This window comes from Epinephelus lanceolatus, chromosome 18 (assembly GCF_041903045.1).
Source record: "Epinephelus lanceolatus isolate andai-2023 chromosome 18, ASM4190304v1, whole genome shotgun sequence".
In the NCBI taxonomy this organism is placed as follows: Eukaryota; Metazoa; Chordata; class Actinopteri; order Perciformes; family Serranidae; genus Epinephelus; species Epinephelus lanceolatus.
In genome coordinates this window covers 28,381,062-28,400,656 of record NC_135751.1, presented here as the reverse complement: position 1 = coordinate 28,400,656, position 19,595 = coordinate 28,381,062, and the positions used below count along the sequence as shown (strand labels likewise).

General features: G+C 38.9%; 2 protein-coding genes across 2 annotated transcripts in view; both read right to left on the bottom strand.

Annotated features, from left to right (window-relative positions):
- Positions 1–5,470: 5,470 nt before the first annotated feature.
- LOC144458563 (interferon-induced protein 44-like) overlaps positions 5,471–19,595 on the bottom strand; it is a 34,652-nt gene continuing 20,527 nt past the window's right edge. Inside the window, exons 2-8 of the mRNA XM_078161053.1 lie at positions 7,296–7,343; positions 7,087–7,128; positions 6,975–7,008; positions 6,522–6,720; positions 6,025–6,177; positions 5,688–5,859; positions 5,471–5,589 (exon numbers count right to left, since the gene is read on the bottom strand). Coding sequence (XP_078017179.1) covers positions 5,471–5,589; positions 5,688–5,859; positions 6,025–6,177; positions 6,522–6,720; positions 6,975–7,008; positions 7,087–7,128; positions 7,296–7,341 — 765 coding nt within the window. The 5' untranslated portion in view covers positions 7,342–7,343. The remainder of the gene's footprint in view (positions 5,590–5,687; positions 5,860–6,024; positions 6,178–6,521; positions 6,721–6,974; positions 7,009–7,086; positions 7,129–7,295; positions 7,344–19,595) is intronic.
- On the bottom strand, positions 14,553–17,964 carry LOC144458679 (interferon-induced protein 44-like). The gene is made up of 8 exons (XM_078161678.1): positions 17,798–17,964; positions 17,060–17,123; positions 16,856–16,889; positions 15,984–16,182; positions 15,483–15,635; positions 15,179–15,350; positions 14,980–15,080; positions 14,553–14,838 (listed from the first exon to the last, which is right to left on the bottom strand). The coding sequence occupies exons 2-8, from the start codon at positions 17,106–17,108 to the stop codon at positions 14,677–14,679; spliced, it is 870 nt and encodes a 289-aa protein (XP_078017804.1). The 5' UTR covers positions 17,109–17,123; positions 17,798–17,964; the 3' UTR covers positions 14,553–14,676.

Below are 19,595 nucleotides of genomic sequence, written 5' to 3'. Positions count from 1 at the left end.
CACCTTTCCCATGCTTGTGTAGGCTATGGGGTTTCTCATTACAGATAGTCATAATTAAGTTACAGATATCCACAGCTCACATTGCAGATATCTAGCTACATCTGAATTACGACTAATCCTAATCGCAGTTAGAGATATCTACAACATATTTTCAGATAGTCGTAATTCCAGTCCCAGTATCTTCAACCCCCCCTTGATTCAAGAGCTTTAAAAATACAATTTAGATATCTTAAATTGAGTTTGACCTAGTCAGAATAACACTGTAGATATCTTGAAGTGGAATTATGAACAGTCAAAATTATGTTGTAGATATCTCAAACTACAATTAGGGATAGTCATAATTTAATTGCTAGCTAGACTGGATATTCAATACTGGAAACTGAATTACAGATATTTCTAACTGTCGTTTTGACTGGTCAGAATGAAGTTATAGATATCTTGAATGAAAATTCTTACTAGTCACAATGTAATCACGACTAGTCAAAATGAAGTTGTTGATATGTATAATGTTAATTCCGAATAGTCAAGCTTAGCTATTAAATGTTAAAACAGCTTGCCATAGACATGACACAAGTAATAGCCTACTGTTGAAGTTTTAAAAGCTGGAAAGTCCCTCCAGAATGCCCAGCCCCCACACAAAGGTTTCAGCAGCTCCTGGACACCAATGGATCCAATGAAAAGCTTTGGAAATGCTGAGGTGACTGTCTCTTGTGCAGATGTCTGTTCTGGTTTCTCCAAGGGCAAATTCACAGCACCTGCTGCAGTACCATGGCAGCAGATTGCCTACCTGAACTGCAGACACTGCTGCATATTTTCTCCATCACCTGACAAGCCCCACCCTGTGACTGAGTTTGTGAAACATGCACATGGATAAAGCACCAGGTTGTGCTCTCTCTCATATAAGCCAGTGGATCTCCACAGACCCCCGTGTTACAAGGCCCAACTTTATAGCAGGAATAAATATATTTACAGCCTGGCAGAAAAACTAATTTTTCTCCTCTCCATGACAGCTATAGGGAGTGAACTTACAACTTACCTGTTTACATTTAATTAAAGCTTAAAGTTAATGGCTGGTTTGAGTGACAGGCTGTCTGCCAATAGTGTCCTCTGCTTCCCAGTCAGATCCACCCCAGCTCCTCCACAGGGCCAGCCCCTCACCCAAATATGGTCACTTCTGACTCCAATAAAAAACAAGTTGGACACGGCCAAAATGTCGAATTCAAGGCTTAAAAATCCACAAACATGTCCACAAACCAATGGGTGGAGTCACAGTAGCTATGTTCATTATGTATACAGTCTATGGTATGGACTAGTTGGAATGAAACGAAGGAAACTAATGACAAATTTTATTGTGTTTGTTATTTATTGTGGTTTTACCTGAACAGCAGTACTGTAGCACAATCCTTCAGTATAGAGCAGGTCCAAACACTGAAACAGAAATCACTGTTGGAACTAAAGAAAAAATGTAGCTAGTCGTCTAAAAACAAAGTTTATGCCCAGTTTTACCCGAGACGTTTAGCTTTCTTTTGACCCTTTTAACGCCAGAAGTTACCACCTGCATCAACAAAGCATAACCAACTACTTTATGATTCTAAACTCTAAATGCATATCCTCCCAAGACCCGAACTTTTGTTTATATGTATTCTTAATTTCTCAAACCACTCTGGATTAGTAGGACCTGATAAATATAGTCCCAGTTTCCTCAAAGGAAACGACAGTAAAGTCCCACTGTCCTGCCATCTTGTTTATTATGGATTAGTGTATACTTCAGGCCTAAGTTAAGCAGCCTGAAGTATACAGTCCAGTAAACCCAAAATGTAATGTCCTCATACGAGGACTCAGGGTCTCAGGAGGATATTGAGAGTGATCCAAGCCTGCTTTATGCACATCTAGGTGTTAACTGCCTCAGGTTGATGCACAGCCCATTTACACTTTATCCAGCAAGGTAGAAGCGACACAACATACCATATAGCAGATACTATATGCATTACATGCATGTAAATACAAGCCCTTTATGTCATTCCTGTTTACAAGTGGACTTTTTCCACACTGTGATAAAGCCTCAGCAGTATGGAGGTCTACAGAAATGATGGACTTCAGAGAGCGTAAAAAAATGTGTTCACATTTGGTTCCTAAAAATACACTGATTTCATATTTAATGTGTTTTAACATGGCAGACTCATGGGAACCCTTTACCCTAAAGCTTAATGTAGCTTTAGCCTTTAATACATTTCATTTTCATCAATAAACAATTCCAGTTGCAATAAAATTCCTACAGAATTTTTATGTCTTTATTTGTCACCATAATGCAGTGGTCCCTAACCTTTTATCTGAGAGGAACTTGACAAAGTGACATATTTAATCTGACTAAGTAGCAGATTTTATGGATATCTTATATTCTGTGCAGAACAGCTGATATAATGTAAAAGTATAGCACAAATAGTGAACACAGAAACTGCAGGAAGTTTGTGTAAAACAAGCAGGTAGGATCAATCAATCAATCAATCAGCTTTATTTGTAGAGCGCTTTTCCTGCACGGACATGCAACACAAAATGCTTTACAGAATTAAAAGCAATTAACACAATTAAAGAAAGAAAAACAATTACAAAGAAAGAAAGCCCCTCCCTCCCACCCTTCATACTAGACACATACACACACACACACACACACACACACAATCACACACAATAGGGAGACATGGCATGGCACTGAGGATCAAGGAAACGCCACCTTTGGGGCCGTCCACACTGGGAGGAGCCGCAGGCCGTGCCATCGGGGGGGACCAGCACCCAGGCCCCCGACTCCGACAGACAGGTGGACCCCCATATCGAAGGGAGGAGCCCCCAGCCGGCCGGGCCGAAGGGACCCAAGGACAGCACCCCCAATAGCAGACCCGACACAGCTCCCAGTGTGGAGGACCCCCCTGAGGAAACACTGGAGTTAAAAGCTAAAGACTAAAAGCATAAAATAGGACTAAAAGAATAAATAAAATAAAATAAATACAGTACCAAAAATAAAATACATAAGATTATAAATAAAATAGAATAGATACAGTACCAGTGATAAATAAAAACAAAAAATTAAGATTAATATCATCTTAAAAAGCAAGATAAAAGCAGCAACATAAAGTAGTATAGAACCAGATAAGAACATAAGAAGAGTTTAAAATATTGTTTAAAAGCCTGATTAAAAAAGTGTGTCTTTAATCTTCTTTTTAAAATATCAACAGTCTCTGCAGTCCTGAGGCTCTCCGGCAGGCTGTTCCACAGGTGGGGGCCATAGTGGCTAAAAGCTGCCTCACCATGGGTTTTTGTTCATGATCAATTTTAAGCAGATTATTTCCTGTGAATATTTCATCAGAAATGAGTTTTCCTGATAGTTTTTGGGAACCTCTTCTTTGATTCTCTGTCTTTTTAAACAAACATATATATTTAACAGGTGTCTTTTTGGACAAATCCAGTGTTATTTTCTCCCTGACACTTGGCCACTGCTCTATTTGCTCTCTGATTGTGTCAACTGCATATTTTTCTTCTGCAGGATGAGGCTGTTCAGCAGAGAGTGAAGGCTCTGTGAAGATGATTGTGTTCAGGTCTTCACTGTGTTCTTATTCTGTGAGATTTAAGTTTATATATCAACTTTAAAATGAACAGTTTCATTTATTTGTCTTCACAGAAATGCATGAAGTGATGGGATAAATGCCTACTGTATATTCTTTTAAAAAGATTTCCTACACCCCTTAAAATCAATGAGGTATCGTGAATCTTTGGCGACCCCTAGTGGAGGACAGGACCCCCAGGTTGGGAGCCACTGCCATAAGGGACTACTTCATGCCTCAGTTTAGTTTTGTATAATGTTAGATATTTCAATGTTACTGCAGTATCGCTGTATCACATTATATTGTATAATACTGTGTTAATCAGCTTCAATGGGCTGCATTACAACACAGTCTACTCATGGACTAGAGGGAATGAAATCAAAGGAAACTAGTGACGCACTTCAGTACTGTCATTTATTGTGGTTTCAGCTGAGCAGCAGTACTGTAACACAATGTGTCATTATCAAGCAGTTTCAGACATAGACATACTGTTGGAACAACATACACATAACAACAGCATTCATAATCAGTAGTCTTAAAATGTTACGCCTTTGAACCAACTTGGCCCGGTTTTAACCTAGACATGTTCTCTGATCTGCTAATCACTGGATTCATGATTACTGAGAGACTACAACACCAAAAATGACCAACTATAACAACAAAACATACTAGCATAGATGATGCAAAAAACTGAAATGCATAGTGAGTATGACACAGCTTATTAATACTTTATTCAGCAAGGAAAGACTAACCAATAGCAGAGACTATATGTATTAGGTTGTGCTAGCTGTCCTTTAAGCCAGATAATGTCAGCTGTCTGAGCACTTTAATGGACAGAAGTAAGAATCTTTGGCTTCAATCACCAAGGATATTGCAACTCTTTATTGGTGCTCTGGCAGCTAATATAAAATCTACGGCAAGAGATTTAGGCTACACTTTTCATTCTCAACTGAACTTTGAACCACATGTCAATAATCTCATTGAATCCTGCCACTTTCACCTACGAAATATGATCAAAATCAACTGTCTTTTCCTGACCTACAAAAGCGTATTCATGCTTTTGTATTTTCTAGCGACTACTGGAACTCACTGTTTACATGCCTCAGGAAATCTTCAGTAGCTTCAACTAGTGCAGAACGCTGCAGCTCGTATTTTAACTAGGACAAATCGTACGTCACATATCACCCCAACGTTAACGCCTGTTAACTTCAGAACTGATTTTAAGATCATTTTATTAACTTTTAATGCTCAGCATGAGTGCTGAGTTATACAGCTGAGCTTCTGACTACCTGTGCTCCAAGTCGTGACCTGAGATCCTCAAGCCTGCCCTAACTAGTCGTCCCTAGATTGCGGTTGGTAACTAAAGGTGACCGGGCCTTTGCCATCAAGGCCCCGAAGCTCTGGAATTCTCTGCCTGAGGGGATTAGGCTGGCTAGCACATTACCTGTTTTTAAATCATAGCTTAAAACATATTTTTAATGCCTGATATTGTATTACATGCATGCATTTTATGTTGCAGACTGACTTTTTTCTCGCTGTGATTAGGTGACGTCTGTCTGTGAAGTAAGATTTGTCAGCAGTATGGAGGTCTACTGGTCGTTGACAAAGTCTTCTCCTGAGTTAATGATGCGTCTCAGTGCGCTCAGTATCAGTGTATCAGTGTCATTGTCTGTGTCGATCTCTGAGTGGTAGTTCTTCACAGGAAAGATGCAGTACAGTGGAATAGCCAGCGACGCACTCAGTTCCTCCATCTAAATATGAACATTCAACATTTAAGGAATGACAGCAAAGAGCTGATCAAAGGAGATTTTTGTGTAATGTAATGTAAAACAGAATTATATTCCAACTTGAATAACAACTCTCTACAAGGTCAATCACCAAGAGAAACTTAGCTGTTTCTTCAGGTACTTGCTCTTATACACGTTCTTTATGTCTTTTTTGACCTCTGGACAGGCTTCATCAATTTTGGTGAGAATAGCCACTTGGGGAATTCCTGCCAATACAGAGCAGAATCCAGTTTAATCAAGATAATGTTTGTCAGGTTATTGGATGAAACTTGTGAAACCCAATAACTAACCCTATAACTCTTACCCATGTCTCTGGCTGCCAGTCTGACATCCCTCATCTTTCTCACATATTCATCACTCAGGATGTTTGATGTCTCAGCAGAGAAGACATAAACCAGAACATGAACTTGGTCCTTCAGAGCGGGGTCTTTGTTGTAGTAATTATCATCCTCTGTTATTTTAGAGAGAGGATTGAACTGGAAAAGAATGTGAAATTAAATTAAATTAAAAAATCACCTTTGCATGTACATAGTTTCTACTTCATGATTTTTGTAAAAATTGTGAGTGCTAAACAGATCTCAAAGCTGGATTGATTTACTGAAATATATCCAACAGAGTTTAATGAATTCAGTATATTTTACAGTGTATCCATCTTTAATGTGTCCCATCATGGCCAGTTTGATGTCTTCCACATTTGCTCCCGTATTGGTTTCCCTATCAAGGCCCATGATGTCAGTGAAGGCAAAAGGGTAAAACGTCCCTGGTCCTCCTTTTTGGATTTTGTAACTTTTGTACTGTAAAACAGAAAAGTGCAGTTATAAGGACAACAGTGCCACCTATTGAGTGATGGCCATATAGCACTTTGTGTCTTGCTCAGTTTCATCACAACTAGTTGCAACACTGCTGCTGCCTGATCTGTACAAAAAGTAATACATGCTACATGCTAGAAAACTTTCTGCACACTGATGCCCACTGAACACAGCTGGTGACCTTTTAATTTTTTTGGCCCTGCCCCTCAGACAGCTTCAGTCCCCTAGTGACTGCAGTTGTCACTGCAGGTGCATGCAAGAGTTGTTCAAGTTTTACAGTGCTTAAAATACATGACCTTGATTAAAACACATTCAAAAGTGATTCATACTTTTTGGGTGAAGCTGTCGTTAGAGACTGCATCTGCCAAAGCCCGACCAGTGATTCTGCCTTGTGAAACACTGTCAACAGAGTTGATGAAGCTGGACTTGCCAGAACCAGAGGGTCCATGAAGCAGAATTCTGAGCTGTTGGACCTCATCGTTATGAGGCTGATAATCATTCACAACCTGCAGGTCTCTGTCTTTGTTACTGTTCAATAAAGAAAAGGTTACATTTTACATTTACTTGTTTAAATCAGTTTTGTGTAAACATGTGGTGTTATGTGGTTGCTGCATTGTTGCCATAGACACTGGTGACCATGTTAGTGAGTCTGACAAGAAACACAAAACAACATAACAAAAGGCAGTTTCAACAAATGAGTGTGCTCAGTGTTGGTTTCTGAAATTAGCAGAAAAGTGATTAAATCAGAGGAACCACGAAAAAACAGTAAAGAAATCACTCACCCCCATTGTATGTTCCTCCATGGTTTATCAAAAGCTGACAAGTAAAATGCAAATGTAAAGTTTTTATCCACATGTGTTTAAACAATGTTCTGTAATAATTTGAGTGTCTTACTGGGAGAAGGTGGGCGGGGTTTATCAGGTTTGTTTCCCATGGCTACAACAAGATATAAAGGCAACACATGAACAAGAAACATTATTAAACCTTGATACTTAAAATCAAACAAATTGTTAAAGGAATTTTAAGACAAATGAAGAATCGGTTATTTCTGTCTTTATCTGCATTTGTTTAAACAATGTTCTGTAATAATTTGAGTGTCTTACTGAGAGAAGGTGGGCTGGGTTCATATTTGGAGAATAACATTCCCATGGCTACAACAAGATATAAAGGCAACATGTGAACAATTATTAAAGTGTATTACTTAAAAGCAAAGCAAGGAACTTTTGAGACCCAATCTTTATGAATATTTGTTTATAAGTTCAAACTCAATGTGCTGCATGAGCAAAGTATTCAGTCTTTGATTATTTTTAATCAAATTCATTTGAAAAGCAGAAATAAGAAGAGAAAGGGAAAGTAAACAGATAAACTAACAAAAAAAACCTGACAAAATGCCTGTAAACAAAAGATTTACAGGCATTTTTCACTTTAACCTGATCAAACTAAAGACAGAAATTGAAAATCAAATAGACCCACTCCATGAATTTACTGATACAGCACTGATATTAAACCATTATAAGAGTTCTACCTCAAAATGACTGCACTCTCTAGTATTTTCTTGTTCTCTCTTCAACTTGTCCATCCTAAGAAAACGTATCTAACATATAAATATAAAACAATCTTACCTCAGCTGTTCTGCCCGAGGAAGGAAGTGGTGATGGTTAACCTCAATTAATGCTCCTGAAATTGAGAAATAAAGCTTTTTATACGGTATTCCAAGTTCCTTTTTATGTCTTTGACAAATGATCTGACAACAGAACCACAGTCTCTGGTAGACAAACTAAAATAGTTAATGATCATGAGTTAATGTTCCTAAGTGAATCGCAAAAAGATGGTTGGTGTATAGGCCTACCTCTGGGTGTGGTTGTTGATGCCGGTTTGGTGTGATACTGATGCGCATTGTCTCAGACCACACAGCTTTGAATGAACATCCTTTCGGTTTCCTTTGGGTCATGTGATCTGAAACAACTTGATCTCCTGGCAGTCCAGTAACAGGCATATAGGAGATATGTTATACCAGCTCAGTGGCTTAGTGGTAGAGTGTCTGCCCTGAGACTGGAAGGTCGCAGATTCGATCCCCGGTTGGGTCATAGCAAAGGCTATTGATATTGCCATTGCCTTATCTCCTACTCAACATCACGGGTTGGAATTGAGAGGTTAGATCACCACATGATTCCCGAGCACGGCACCGCTGCTGCTCACCGCTCCCTCAGGGGATGGGTCAAATGCAGAGAACAAATTTCACACACTCGGGTGTGTGGCAATTAGTGGAACTTTACTTTATGTGCATTGCACTGCTGATCTTTCAAACAGGGGAAGCTCACTTAAAGTTTACATCATAAAATGTGTCATATTGTAGAGAGGCAGTAACTTATAAAAGGAACATTTAATTGAAGCCGTTTTACAGATTTTCAGATGGGTTTAACACCTGAACTGTGTACAAACGGTGAAAATGAGCTACACAGCTTATGGAAATAAGGAACTTTCCAAAGCGCTGTCTATTACAATGGGGTTCAGCCTTCTAGACATTTCCTCCAATCATCATGCATACACCGAGCGTCCTCTCCCACCTACCGCTCCTTTAGGTCCCAGGGAAGCTGAGCCTCCCTGGAAGTGATGATTTTGTCGCATTTATCCAATGACCGTCTCGCTTTGCTGCGTGAAGAAAACCTGCTCAGCGCTGTCTCATAGGAATGCTTGGAGGCTCCGCGTCCACCGTGCTGACAAGTATGGCAAGCCGTTGTAACATTTAATTGCTAGGCTGGATATATATTGCAGATATCCTTAATTCAATTCTTCCTATTCAAAAATAACATTTCAGATACCCACAACTACATTTTACTAAATAAAAGTGACAAATGACGTCACTTTTCCCATGCTTGTGTAGGCTATGGGGTTTCTCATTACAGATAGTCATAATTAAGTTACAGATATCCACAGCTCACATTGCAGATATCTAGCTACATCTGAATTACGACTAATCCTAATCGCAGTTAGAGATATCTACAACATATTTTCAGATAGTCGTAATTCCAGTCCCAGTATCTTCAACCCCCCCTTGATTCAAGAGCTTTAAAAATACAATTTAGATATCTTAAATTGAGTTTGACCTAGTCAGAATAACACTGTAGATATCTTGAAGTGGAATTATGAACAGTCAAAATTATGTTGTAGATATCTCAAACTACAATTAGGGATAGTCATAATTTAATTGCTAGCTAGACTGGATATTCAATACTGGAAACTGAATTACAGATATTTCTAACTGTCGTTTTGACTAGTCAAAATGAAGTTGTTGATATCTATAATGTTAATTCCGAATAGTCAAGCTTAGCTATTAAATGTTAAAACGGCCTGCCATAGACATGACACAAGTAATAGCCTACTGTTGAAGTTTTAAAAGCTGGAAAGTCCCTCCAGAATGCCCAGCCCCCACACAAAGGTTTCAGCAGCTCCTGGACACCAATGGATCCAATAAAAAAGCTTTGGAGATGCTGAGGTGACTGTCTCTTGTGCAGATGTCTGTTCTGGTTTCTCCAAGGGCAAATTCACAGCACCTGCTGCAGTACCATGGCAGCAGATTGCCTACCTGAACTGCAGACACTGCTGCATATTTTCTCCATCACCTGACAAGCCCCACCCTGTGACTGAGTTTGTGAAACATGCACATGGATAAAGCACCAGGTTGTGCTCTCTCTCTCATATAAGCCAGTGGATCTCCACAGACCCCCGTGTTACAAGGCCCAACTTTACAGCAGGAATAAATAGATTTACAGCCTGGTAGAAAAACAGTTTTGCTCTCCATAGCTAATTTTTCTCCTCTCCATGACAGCTATAGGGAGTGAACTTACAACTTACCTGTTTACATTTAATTAAAGCTTAAAGTTAATGGCTGGTTTGAGTGACAGGCTGTCTGCCAATAGTGTCCTCTGCTTCCCAGTCAGATCCACCCCAGCTCCTCCACAGGGCCAGCCCCTCACCCAAATATGGTCACTTCTGACTCCAATAAAAACACGTTGGACACGGCCAAAATGTCGAATTCAAGGCTTAAAAATACACAAACATTTCCACAAACCAGTGAGTGGAGTCACAGTAGCTATGTTCATTATGTGTACAGTCTATGGTATGGACTAGTTGGAATGAAACGAAGGAAACTAATGACAAATTTTATTGTGTTTGTTATTTATTGTGGTTTTACCTGAACAGCAGTACTGTAGCACAATCTTTCAGTATAGAGCAGGTCCAAACACTGAAACAGAAATCACTGTTGGAACTAAAGATATATGTAGCTAGTCGTCTAAAAACAAAGTCTATGCCCAGTTTTACCTGAGACGTTTAGCTTTCTTTTGACCCTTTTAACACCAGAAGTTACCACCTGCATCAACAAAGCATAACCAACTACTTTATGATTCTAAACTCTAAATGCATATCCTCCCAAGACCCGAACTTTTGTTTGTATGTATTCTTAATTTCTCAAACCACTCTGGATTAGTAGGACCTGATAAATATAGTCCCAGTTTCCTCAAAGGAAACGACAGTAAAGTCCCACTGTCCTGCCATCTTGTTTATTATGGATTAGTGTATACTTCAGGCCTAAGTTAAGCAGCCTGAAGTATACAGTCCAGTAAACCCAAAATGTGATGTCCTCATATAAGGACTCAGGGTCTCAGGAGGATATTGAGAGTGATCCAAGCCTGCTTTATGCACATCTAGGTGTTAACTGCCTCAGGTTGATGCACAGCCCATTTATACTTTATCCAGCAAGGTAGAAGCGACACAACATACCATATAGCAGATACTATATGCATTACATGCATGTAAATACAAGCCCTTTATGTTATTCCTGTTTACAAATGGACTTTTTCCACACTGTGATAAAGCCTCAGCAGTATGGAGGTCTACAGAAATGATGGACTTCAGAGAGCGTAAAAAAATGTGTTCACATTTGGTTCCTCAAAATACACTGATTTCATATTTAATTTGTTTTAACATGGCAGACTCATGGGAACCCTTTACTCTAAAGCTTAATGTAGCTTTAGCCTTTAATACATTTCATTTTCATCAATAAACATCTCCAGTTGCAATAAAATTCCTACAGAATTTTTATGTCTTTATTTGTCACTATAATGCAGTGGTCCCTAACCTTTTATCTGAGGGGAACTTGACAAAGTGACATATTTAATCTGACTAAGTAGCAGATTTTATGGATATCTTATATTCCGTGCAGAACAGCTGATATAATGTAAAAGTACAGCACAAATAGTGAACGCAGTAACTGCAGGAAGTTTGTGTAAAACAAGCAGTTTGGATCAATTTTAAGCAGATTATTTCCTGTGAATATTTCATCAGAAATGAGTTTTCCTGATAGTTTTTGGGAACCTTTTATATGATTCTCTGTCTTTTTAAACAAACATATATATTTAACAGGTGTCTTTTTGGACAAATCCAGTGTTATTTTCTCCCTGACACTTGGCCACTGCTCTATTTGCTCTCTGATTGTGTCAACTGCATATTTTTCTTCTGCAGGATGAGGCTGTTCAGCAGAGAGTGAAGGCTCTGTGAAGATGATTGTGTTCAGGTCTTCACTGTGTTCTTATTCTGTGAGATTTAAGTTTATATATCAACTTTAAAATGAACAGTTTCATTTATTTGTCTTCACAGAAATGCATGAAGTGATGGGATAAATGCCTACTGTATATTCTTTTAAAAAGATTTCCTACACCCATTAAAATCAATGAGGTATCGTGAAGCTTTGGCGACCCCTAGTGGAGGACAGGACCCCCAGGTTGGGAGCCACTGCCATAAGGGACTACTTCATGCCCCAGTTTAGATTTGTATATTGTTAGATTTCTTTTGAAAAGTGTTATTGCAGTATCGCTGTATCACATTATATTGTATAATACTGTGTTAATCAGCTTCAATGGGCTGCATTACAACACAGTCTACTCATGGACTAGAGGGAATGAAATCAAAGGAAACTAGTGACGCACTTCAGTACTGTCATTTATTGTGGTTTCAGCTGAGCAGCAGTACTGTAACACAATGTGTCATTATCAAGCAGTTTCAGACATAGACATACTGTTGGAACAACATACACATAACAACAGCATTCATAATCAGTAGTCTTAAAATGTTACACCTTTGAACCAACTTGGCCCGGTTTTAACCTAGACATGTCCTCTGATCTGCTAATCACTGGATTCATGATTACTGAGAGACTACAACACCAAAAATGACCAACTATAACAACAAAACATACTAGCATAGATGATGCAAAAACTGAAATGCATAGTGAGTATGACACAGCCAGGGCCATACGCAGGATTTTTGAAATACCGAGGTCATTTAGTCGTGGTGCATGTGGGGGGGTCAGAAATTTTTGTCAATTATATATCAAAAGCCTTCAATCTGGTGTACTTTGACAGCCAAATTAAGAGGTTACATCTATAAAGAACTACACACATCATATTAGATTAATCCCATTTTATCATGTTTCTCTTCCCACTTCATACTATAGCGTAATTGCCTTTCACCAAACTTTGTTTGTGGGTATTTATAATTATGTTTGAACCACTCATTCTTTAGCAGGAAGTACTTCTCTTCATCTGTCAGTTGTCAGTTATATTAATTTTTATATCAATGAAAAAAACAAATCTGTGTTACTAAATTCTTACATTTTTACATGTATCTCACCCTAGCAAGTTGGAAAAAGACATATTCTGCCATATACGAAGAGGGGAGACTCTCTGGAATCTGGCAATATAAGAACCATGATGCTGGGACATTCTGTCACTTTACAGCTGTCCAAAACATGTGGTTTATGCCAGGCGGACATGATTGCCAGTATTTTTTCATTATTGCAAGTAATTCCATTGACTCATTCACAAGTCAACAATGTGTTTTATCTGAAAGAAACATGCAATATTTACATCTAAGATAATAGAAAAATAGTCAAACAAGTACAATGATCTCCTCCAAGATAATATTTGCCACTTTGCAGTAAAAAAAAATTCTGGACATTTTCTTGTCGACATGATCTTGACTTACTTCTCTGTGCTGCTCTTTGGCCTGACCTGAATGTTTTTTGTTGTTGTATTTCAGTTTGAGTTATATACTGGGGGGCCAATTTGGGCATTGGGGGGGGGGGGGGGGGGGGGGGGGGGTGCATAATTAGGCTGCATGCATAATTAGGCTGCAATTCTCTGGGTGCGCAAAGATGAAGTGCGCTGGTCTTGTCATACAAAGTTTGATGGAGTGTCAACTGGAGAATATGGAGATATTTGCATCTTGAAAGCCGGACTACAAATGTGGATAGACAGGGAGAAACACACGCAAGCCTAAGACGTGGTAAGATACGATATTCCTCACTATATGAAGTGACTGATAACAAGATCTGTATAATGGATTGTAAAGAAATTCGTCAGGTTTTTATTTTGTAGACAACTGATCTGGATTTATAGCATGATGGGATGACAGCACAATGATGTGTGTGGTATCCTCGGAAAGCTCTGCTCCTGCGCTTTCATGTGATATGTGTGGCATTTCTGTGCGACCCTGGATTTGTGAGTAATCCATCCAAGAATAGTGTGTGTGCAAAGCTGTATGAAAGCTGCGTCAATACAAACAAGAGTACGAGAATTTTCTTTTTTAAATAATTGTTATTATAGAGAAGAGAGAGTCACTCAATCACCTTCCATCGGTCCACCCACGTACTTTCACCGCACAAATGGTTTATTTTTATTTTCATTTTATTCATTCATTTAGGTCAACTCTTTATCGGTGCTCTGGCAACTAATATAAAATCTACGGCAAGAGATTTAGGCTACACTTTTCATTCTCAACTGAACTTTGAACCACATGTCAATAATCTCATTGAATCCTGCCACTTTCACCTACAAAATATTATCAAAATCAATTGTCTTTTCCTGACCTACAAAAGCGTATTCATGCTTTTGTATTTTCTCGTGACTACTGGAACTCACTATTTACATGCCTCAGGAAATCTTCAGTAGCTCGGCTTCAACTAGTGCAGAACGCTGCAGCTCGTTTTTTAACTAGGACAAATCGTACGTCACATATCACCCCAACGTTAACGCCTGTTAACTTCAGAACTGATTTTAAGATCATTTTATTAACTCTTAAAGCTCAGCATGAGTGCTGAGTTATACAGCTGAGCTTCTGACTACCTGTGCTCCAAGTCGTGACCTGAGATCCTCAAGCCTGCCCTAACTAGTCGTCCCTAGATTGCGGTTGGTAACTAAAGGTGACCGGGCCTTTGCCATCAAGGCCCCGAAGCTCTGGAATTCTCTGCCTGAGGGGATTAGGCTGGCTAGCACATTACCTGTTTTTAAATCATAGCTTAAAACATATTTTTAAATGCCTGATATTGTATTACATGCATGCATTTTATGTTGCAGACTGACTTTTTTCTCGCTGTGATTAGGTGACGTCTGTCTGTGAAGTAAGATTTGTCAGCAGTATGGAGGTCTACTGGTCGTTGACAAAGTCTTCACCTAAGTTAATGATGCGTCTCAGTGCGCTCAGTATCAGTGTATCAGTGTCATTGTCTGTGTCGATCTCTGAGTGGTAGTTCTTCACAGGAAAGATGCAGTACTCTGGAATACCCAGCGCCACACTCAGTTCCTCCATCTAAATATGAACATTCAACATTTAAGGAATGACAGCAAAGAGCTGATCAAAGGAGATTTTTGTGTAATGTAATGTAAAACAGAATTATATTCCAACCTGAATAACAACTCTCTACAAGGTCAATCACCAAGAGAAACTTACCAGTTTCTTCAGGTACTTGCTCTTATACACGTTCTTAATGTCTTTTTTGACCTCTGGACAGACTTTGTCAATTTTGGTGAGAATAGCCACTTCAGGAATTCCTGCCGATACAGAGCAGAATCCAGTTTAATCAAGATAATGTTTGTCAGGTTATTGGATTAAACTTATGAAACCCAATAACTAACCGTATAACTCTTACCCATGTCTCTGGCTGCCAGTCTGACATCCCTCATCTTTCTCACATGTTCATCACTCAGGATGTTTGATGTCTCAGCAGAGACGACACAAACCAGAACATGAACTTGATCCTTCAGAGCGGGGTCTTTGTTGTAGTCTGGATCAGTCTCTGATATTTTAGAGAGAGGATTGAACTGGAAAAGAATGTGAAATTAATTTTTTTTTTTTTTTTAAAATGACCTTTGCATGTAAATAGTTTCTACTTTATGATTTTTGTGAAGTGTTTAAAAGTTTAAAAAGAGTTGAATGAATTCAGTATATTTTACAGTGTATCCATCTTTAATGTGTCCCATCATGGCCAGTTTGATGTCTTCCACATTTGCTCCCGTATTGGTTTCCCTATCAAGGCCCATGATGTCAGTGAAGGCAAAAGGGTAAAACGTCTCTGGTCCTCTTTTTTGGATTTTGTAACTTTTGTACTGTAAAACAGAAAAGTGCAGTTATAAGGACAACAGTGCCACCTATTGAGTGATGGCCATATAGCAGTTTGTGTCTTGCTCATCAGTTTCATCACAACTTGCTGCAACACTGCTGCTGCCTGATCTGTGCTAAAAGTAATACGTGCTACATGCTAGAAAACTTTCTGCACACTGATGCCCACTGAACACAGCTGGTGACCTTTTTAATTTTTTTGGCCCTGCCCCTCAGACAGCTTCAGTCCCCTAGTGACTGCAGTTGTCACTGCAGGTGCATGCAAGAGTTGTTCAAGTTTTACAGTGCTTAAAATACATGACCTTGATTAAACCACATTTAAAAGTGATTCATACTTTTAGGGTGAAGCTGTGGTGAGAGATTGCATCTGCCAAAGCTCGTCCAGTGATTCTGCCTTGTAAAGTGCTGTCAACAGAGTTGATGAAGCTGGACTTGCCAGAACCAGAGGGTCCATGAAGCAGAATTCTGAGCTGCTGGACCTCATCGTTATGAGGCTGATAACCATTCACAACCTGCAGGTCTCTGTCTTTGTTACTGTTCAATAAAGAAAAGGTTAGATGAGATTTTAGATTTAAGATAAGATAATACTTTATTACTACCATGGCAGGGAAATTTGCATTGTTACAGCTGCAAAGGGGACAGTGCAAAAGAAGCAGCATCAGTATAAAAAACAAAAAACAAAACAATGTACAAGAAATGAGTAAACAGGAAAAGGGCAAAACATAATAAATAGGTAGACTGAATGGCTGAGTTCACACTGTTGCAACATTATTGCAAGCAGGAAGTATAGATATTGAATAGTTTAGTATATACTGATATTGCACATGTGTGGTGATTGTCAGTTTTGGTTTGTGCATACTACTGGAAACAGTGTTGGTTGTGAAGTCTGACAGCAGCAGAGAGGCAGGAGTTACAATATCTCTTCTTCACACACTGCAGGTGAAGCAGCCTGTCACTAAAGGAGCTGCCCAGTGCTGTCAGAGTGTCCTGCATAGGGTGGGACATGTTCTCCCAAAGAGATAATAGGTTAACCACCTTTCTCCTTTCTCTGACCACCTCAACTGAACATGCCATCACAGAATGACAAAACAAAAGGTAGTCTCAACAAATGAGTGTTTGCAGTTGTCCAATTTTGGTCTTAAAAATAGTTTGTTGAAGAAAAGCCATTGTACACCAGAGGCACCAAAACATTAAACCCATCACTCACCCCCATGGTATGTTCCTCCATTGTTCATCAAAAGCTGACAAGTAAAGAGCAAGTGTAATGTTTATGTAATACAAATACAAATACATATGTACATACATACATACATACAACATTTTCTGTACATTTTAACACAAATGAAGAATCTCTAATTTTCTATCTGTACATAAGTTTAAACAATGTTCTGTAATATTCTGAGTAGCTTACTCTCAGGAGAAGGTGGGCGGCGTTCAGATTTCTTGAATGTATTCCCCATGGCTACAACAATACGCTAGGCAACATGTAAAAAAAAAAAAAAAAAAAGAAACATTTTTCCACCTTATTACCTAAAACCAAACCAAATGTCAACAAAAATTTTGAGAGTTAGTATTTCACATTTATTTGTACGTTCAGACTCAATGTGCTGCATGAGCACACTATCTATTATTTATGACTATTTTTAATTCTAAATGAAATAGCAAAAAATATACAATAAATCAAATGTTAAAGAAGAGAAATTGACAGTAAAAAAGTTAAGAAAAGTTTAATCTAACATTTAGCAGTATAAATGTAATTTCAAATATTCTTATCTCGGCGGTTATGCTGTGGTGGTGATGGTTTACTTCAAGTTATGCTTCTGAAACTAGTAAAATAAAATAAAAACTAGAAAAAAGTAAAAGTGAAAGGGTAAACTAACAAAATATGAAAACGTTCACAGGCATTTTTCACCTTTACTTCATCAAAATAAAGATAGAAACAAAATGAAATTGACCTACTCCATGCTTTTACTGATACAGTACTTACATTCAGTAATATAAGAGCACTGGGTAAACAGCTATCAGACTAATATAGTTGAGATGGCTGCACTTATATTTTCTTGTTCTTTGTTGAACTTTTCCACCCTAATAACTTCTTTTTTTTTACATTTACCAGTGTAAGTATCTTAAAAGGGAAAAAAATACCTACCTCAGTGGCTGTGCTGTGGTGGTGATGGTTTCCCTCTTTTGTAGAAACATTAAAGCACTTAACAATCAGGCCCTGACGTTCCTAAGTGTATTGCAAAGACATGGTTAGTATGCCGAGGAGTGTCCAGTAGTTGGCTGATGCCCGTTTAGTGTTATGTTGATGTGAGTAGTGTGAGGCAACACAATTTTTAATGTGCTAAGATCCTTTTGGTTTCCTTTAAATCATATGATATGAAAGAACTTCCTCTCATGGTCAGGTCGTTTGCTGCAGCTCAGCAAAAATACTGCGTGTTTATAACCAAAATGCAAATAAACAACCTAATTTGAAGTGAAACTACTGTCAGATTTTGAACAGCTGATAGAACTTCCCTCCACAATGCCCAGCCCCCACACAAAGGTTCAAGTAGTTCTTAGACACCCGGGGGTCCAAGGGCAAATTTTCAGTGACTGCTGCAGTACCATGACGACACGTTGCTCACCTGAACTCGGGAAACATTGACCAAGTGAGTATCCTGCAGGTAGACTGAGAGTCAAGTGATGACTTATTGATCAAGCTGTGGTTCTCTGCCCATAAAGCACTGCCTCACTTGTGATGGCACCAGATTGTGGTGTCTCTCTTATTGCTGGGTTGCAGCCTTCACCTCGTTCTTAGCACCCTGTCTCTAAGCAGTGGCGTGCAAGCCTTCAGCGATGCACATTCATATTCTCACATTTCTTTCTTTCTTCTTCTTCTTTTTATTTTTTAACTTTTTTTGGAGGTTCCAGTGTCCTCAAACTTTTTCCAACAAATGTTGTTCAAACTTCAAAGTGTTCAGTAGCTAAAACAATCTGTGCTGTCATTCAGATCTTTCCTAAAATATTCAACTTTTTTGCCCATTGATATGAATGGACAGCTTGTTCAAATTCTGAGCATTCCATCCATCTTTGTACATCGTGAACTCCTTTCAAATCTCTTTATACTCATTAATACTTTCACTTTGAAACTTCATTCAAATTTTAAACAAATCATGACTCTTTGTACTTGATTGTATTAGTTTTGCTTGGGGCTGATGTGGACCCTCAAGCTGTACTATGTATGGAACCATGTCAGCATACATGTTTTTGTAAATGTGTGATGTCGGTTTTTTATGCTGCAAGATGACGGCATAGGCAGCAGACACGTCGCGACTCGCTCTGCTTCATTGAATGTATAAATCCCTCTAACTGAGAGTACATTGCTAGAACTTCGGGATAAACCATCTTACAGTGTTCTGAACTTGTATTTTATATTTATTCATTTCACTACTTCGGAATGACCACCAGAAAAGGTTCGAAGCTGGTAAACGATGGCAAACAAGCGGGCACACCTGAGGACAACACCACACAATCACAGCCCGGCGAGGAAGCTCCACGTGCCTGGTTTCTTTCGGAAATGGAGAAGGGTTACTCCAAGATACACAACATGGTTGAGGACCGCTTGAGTATAATAAATAAGGTGGTGGAGAAAATACATAGCGAGCATTCAGCTATCAATAAAAAGTTGGCGGATCTTTCGGCTAAACAGACGGAATATGAAGCGACTGCTGTGGATCTACGTGCAAATATTGCTGACTTTAAGAAAGAGAGTAATGCTGCAATTGAAGAGCTCCAAGGAAAACTTGAAGACATGGAAAATAGAGCCAGGCGAAATAACTTAGGCTTGGTGGGCTTCCCCGAAGGAGTTGAAGGCGGTGATGGTATAAGCTTTCTACAGGAATAGCTACCAAAGATCCTGAAAGTATATGTCCATTGAAATTGAAAGGTGCCACCGTACCCTGCGA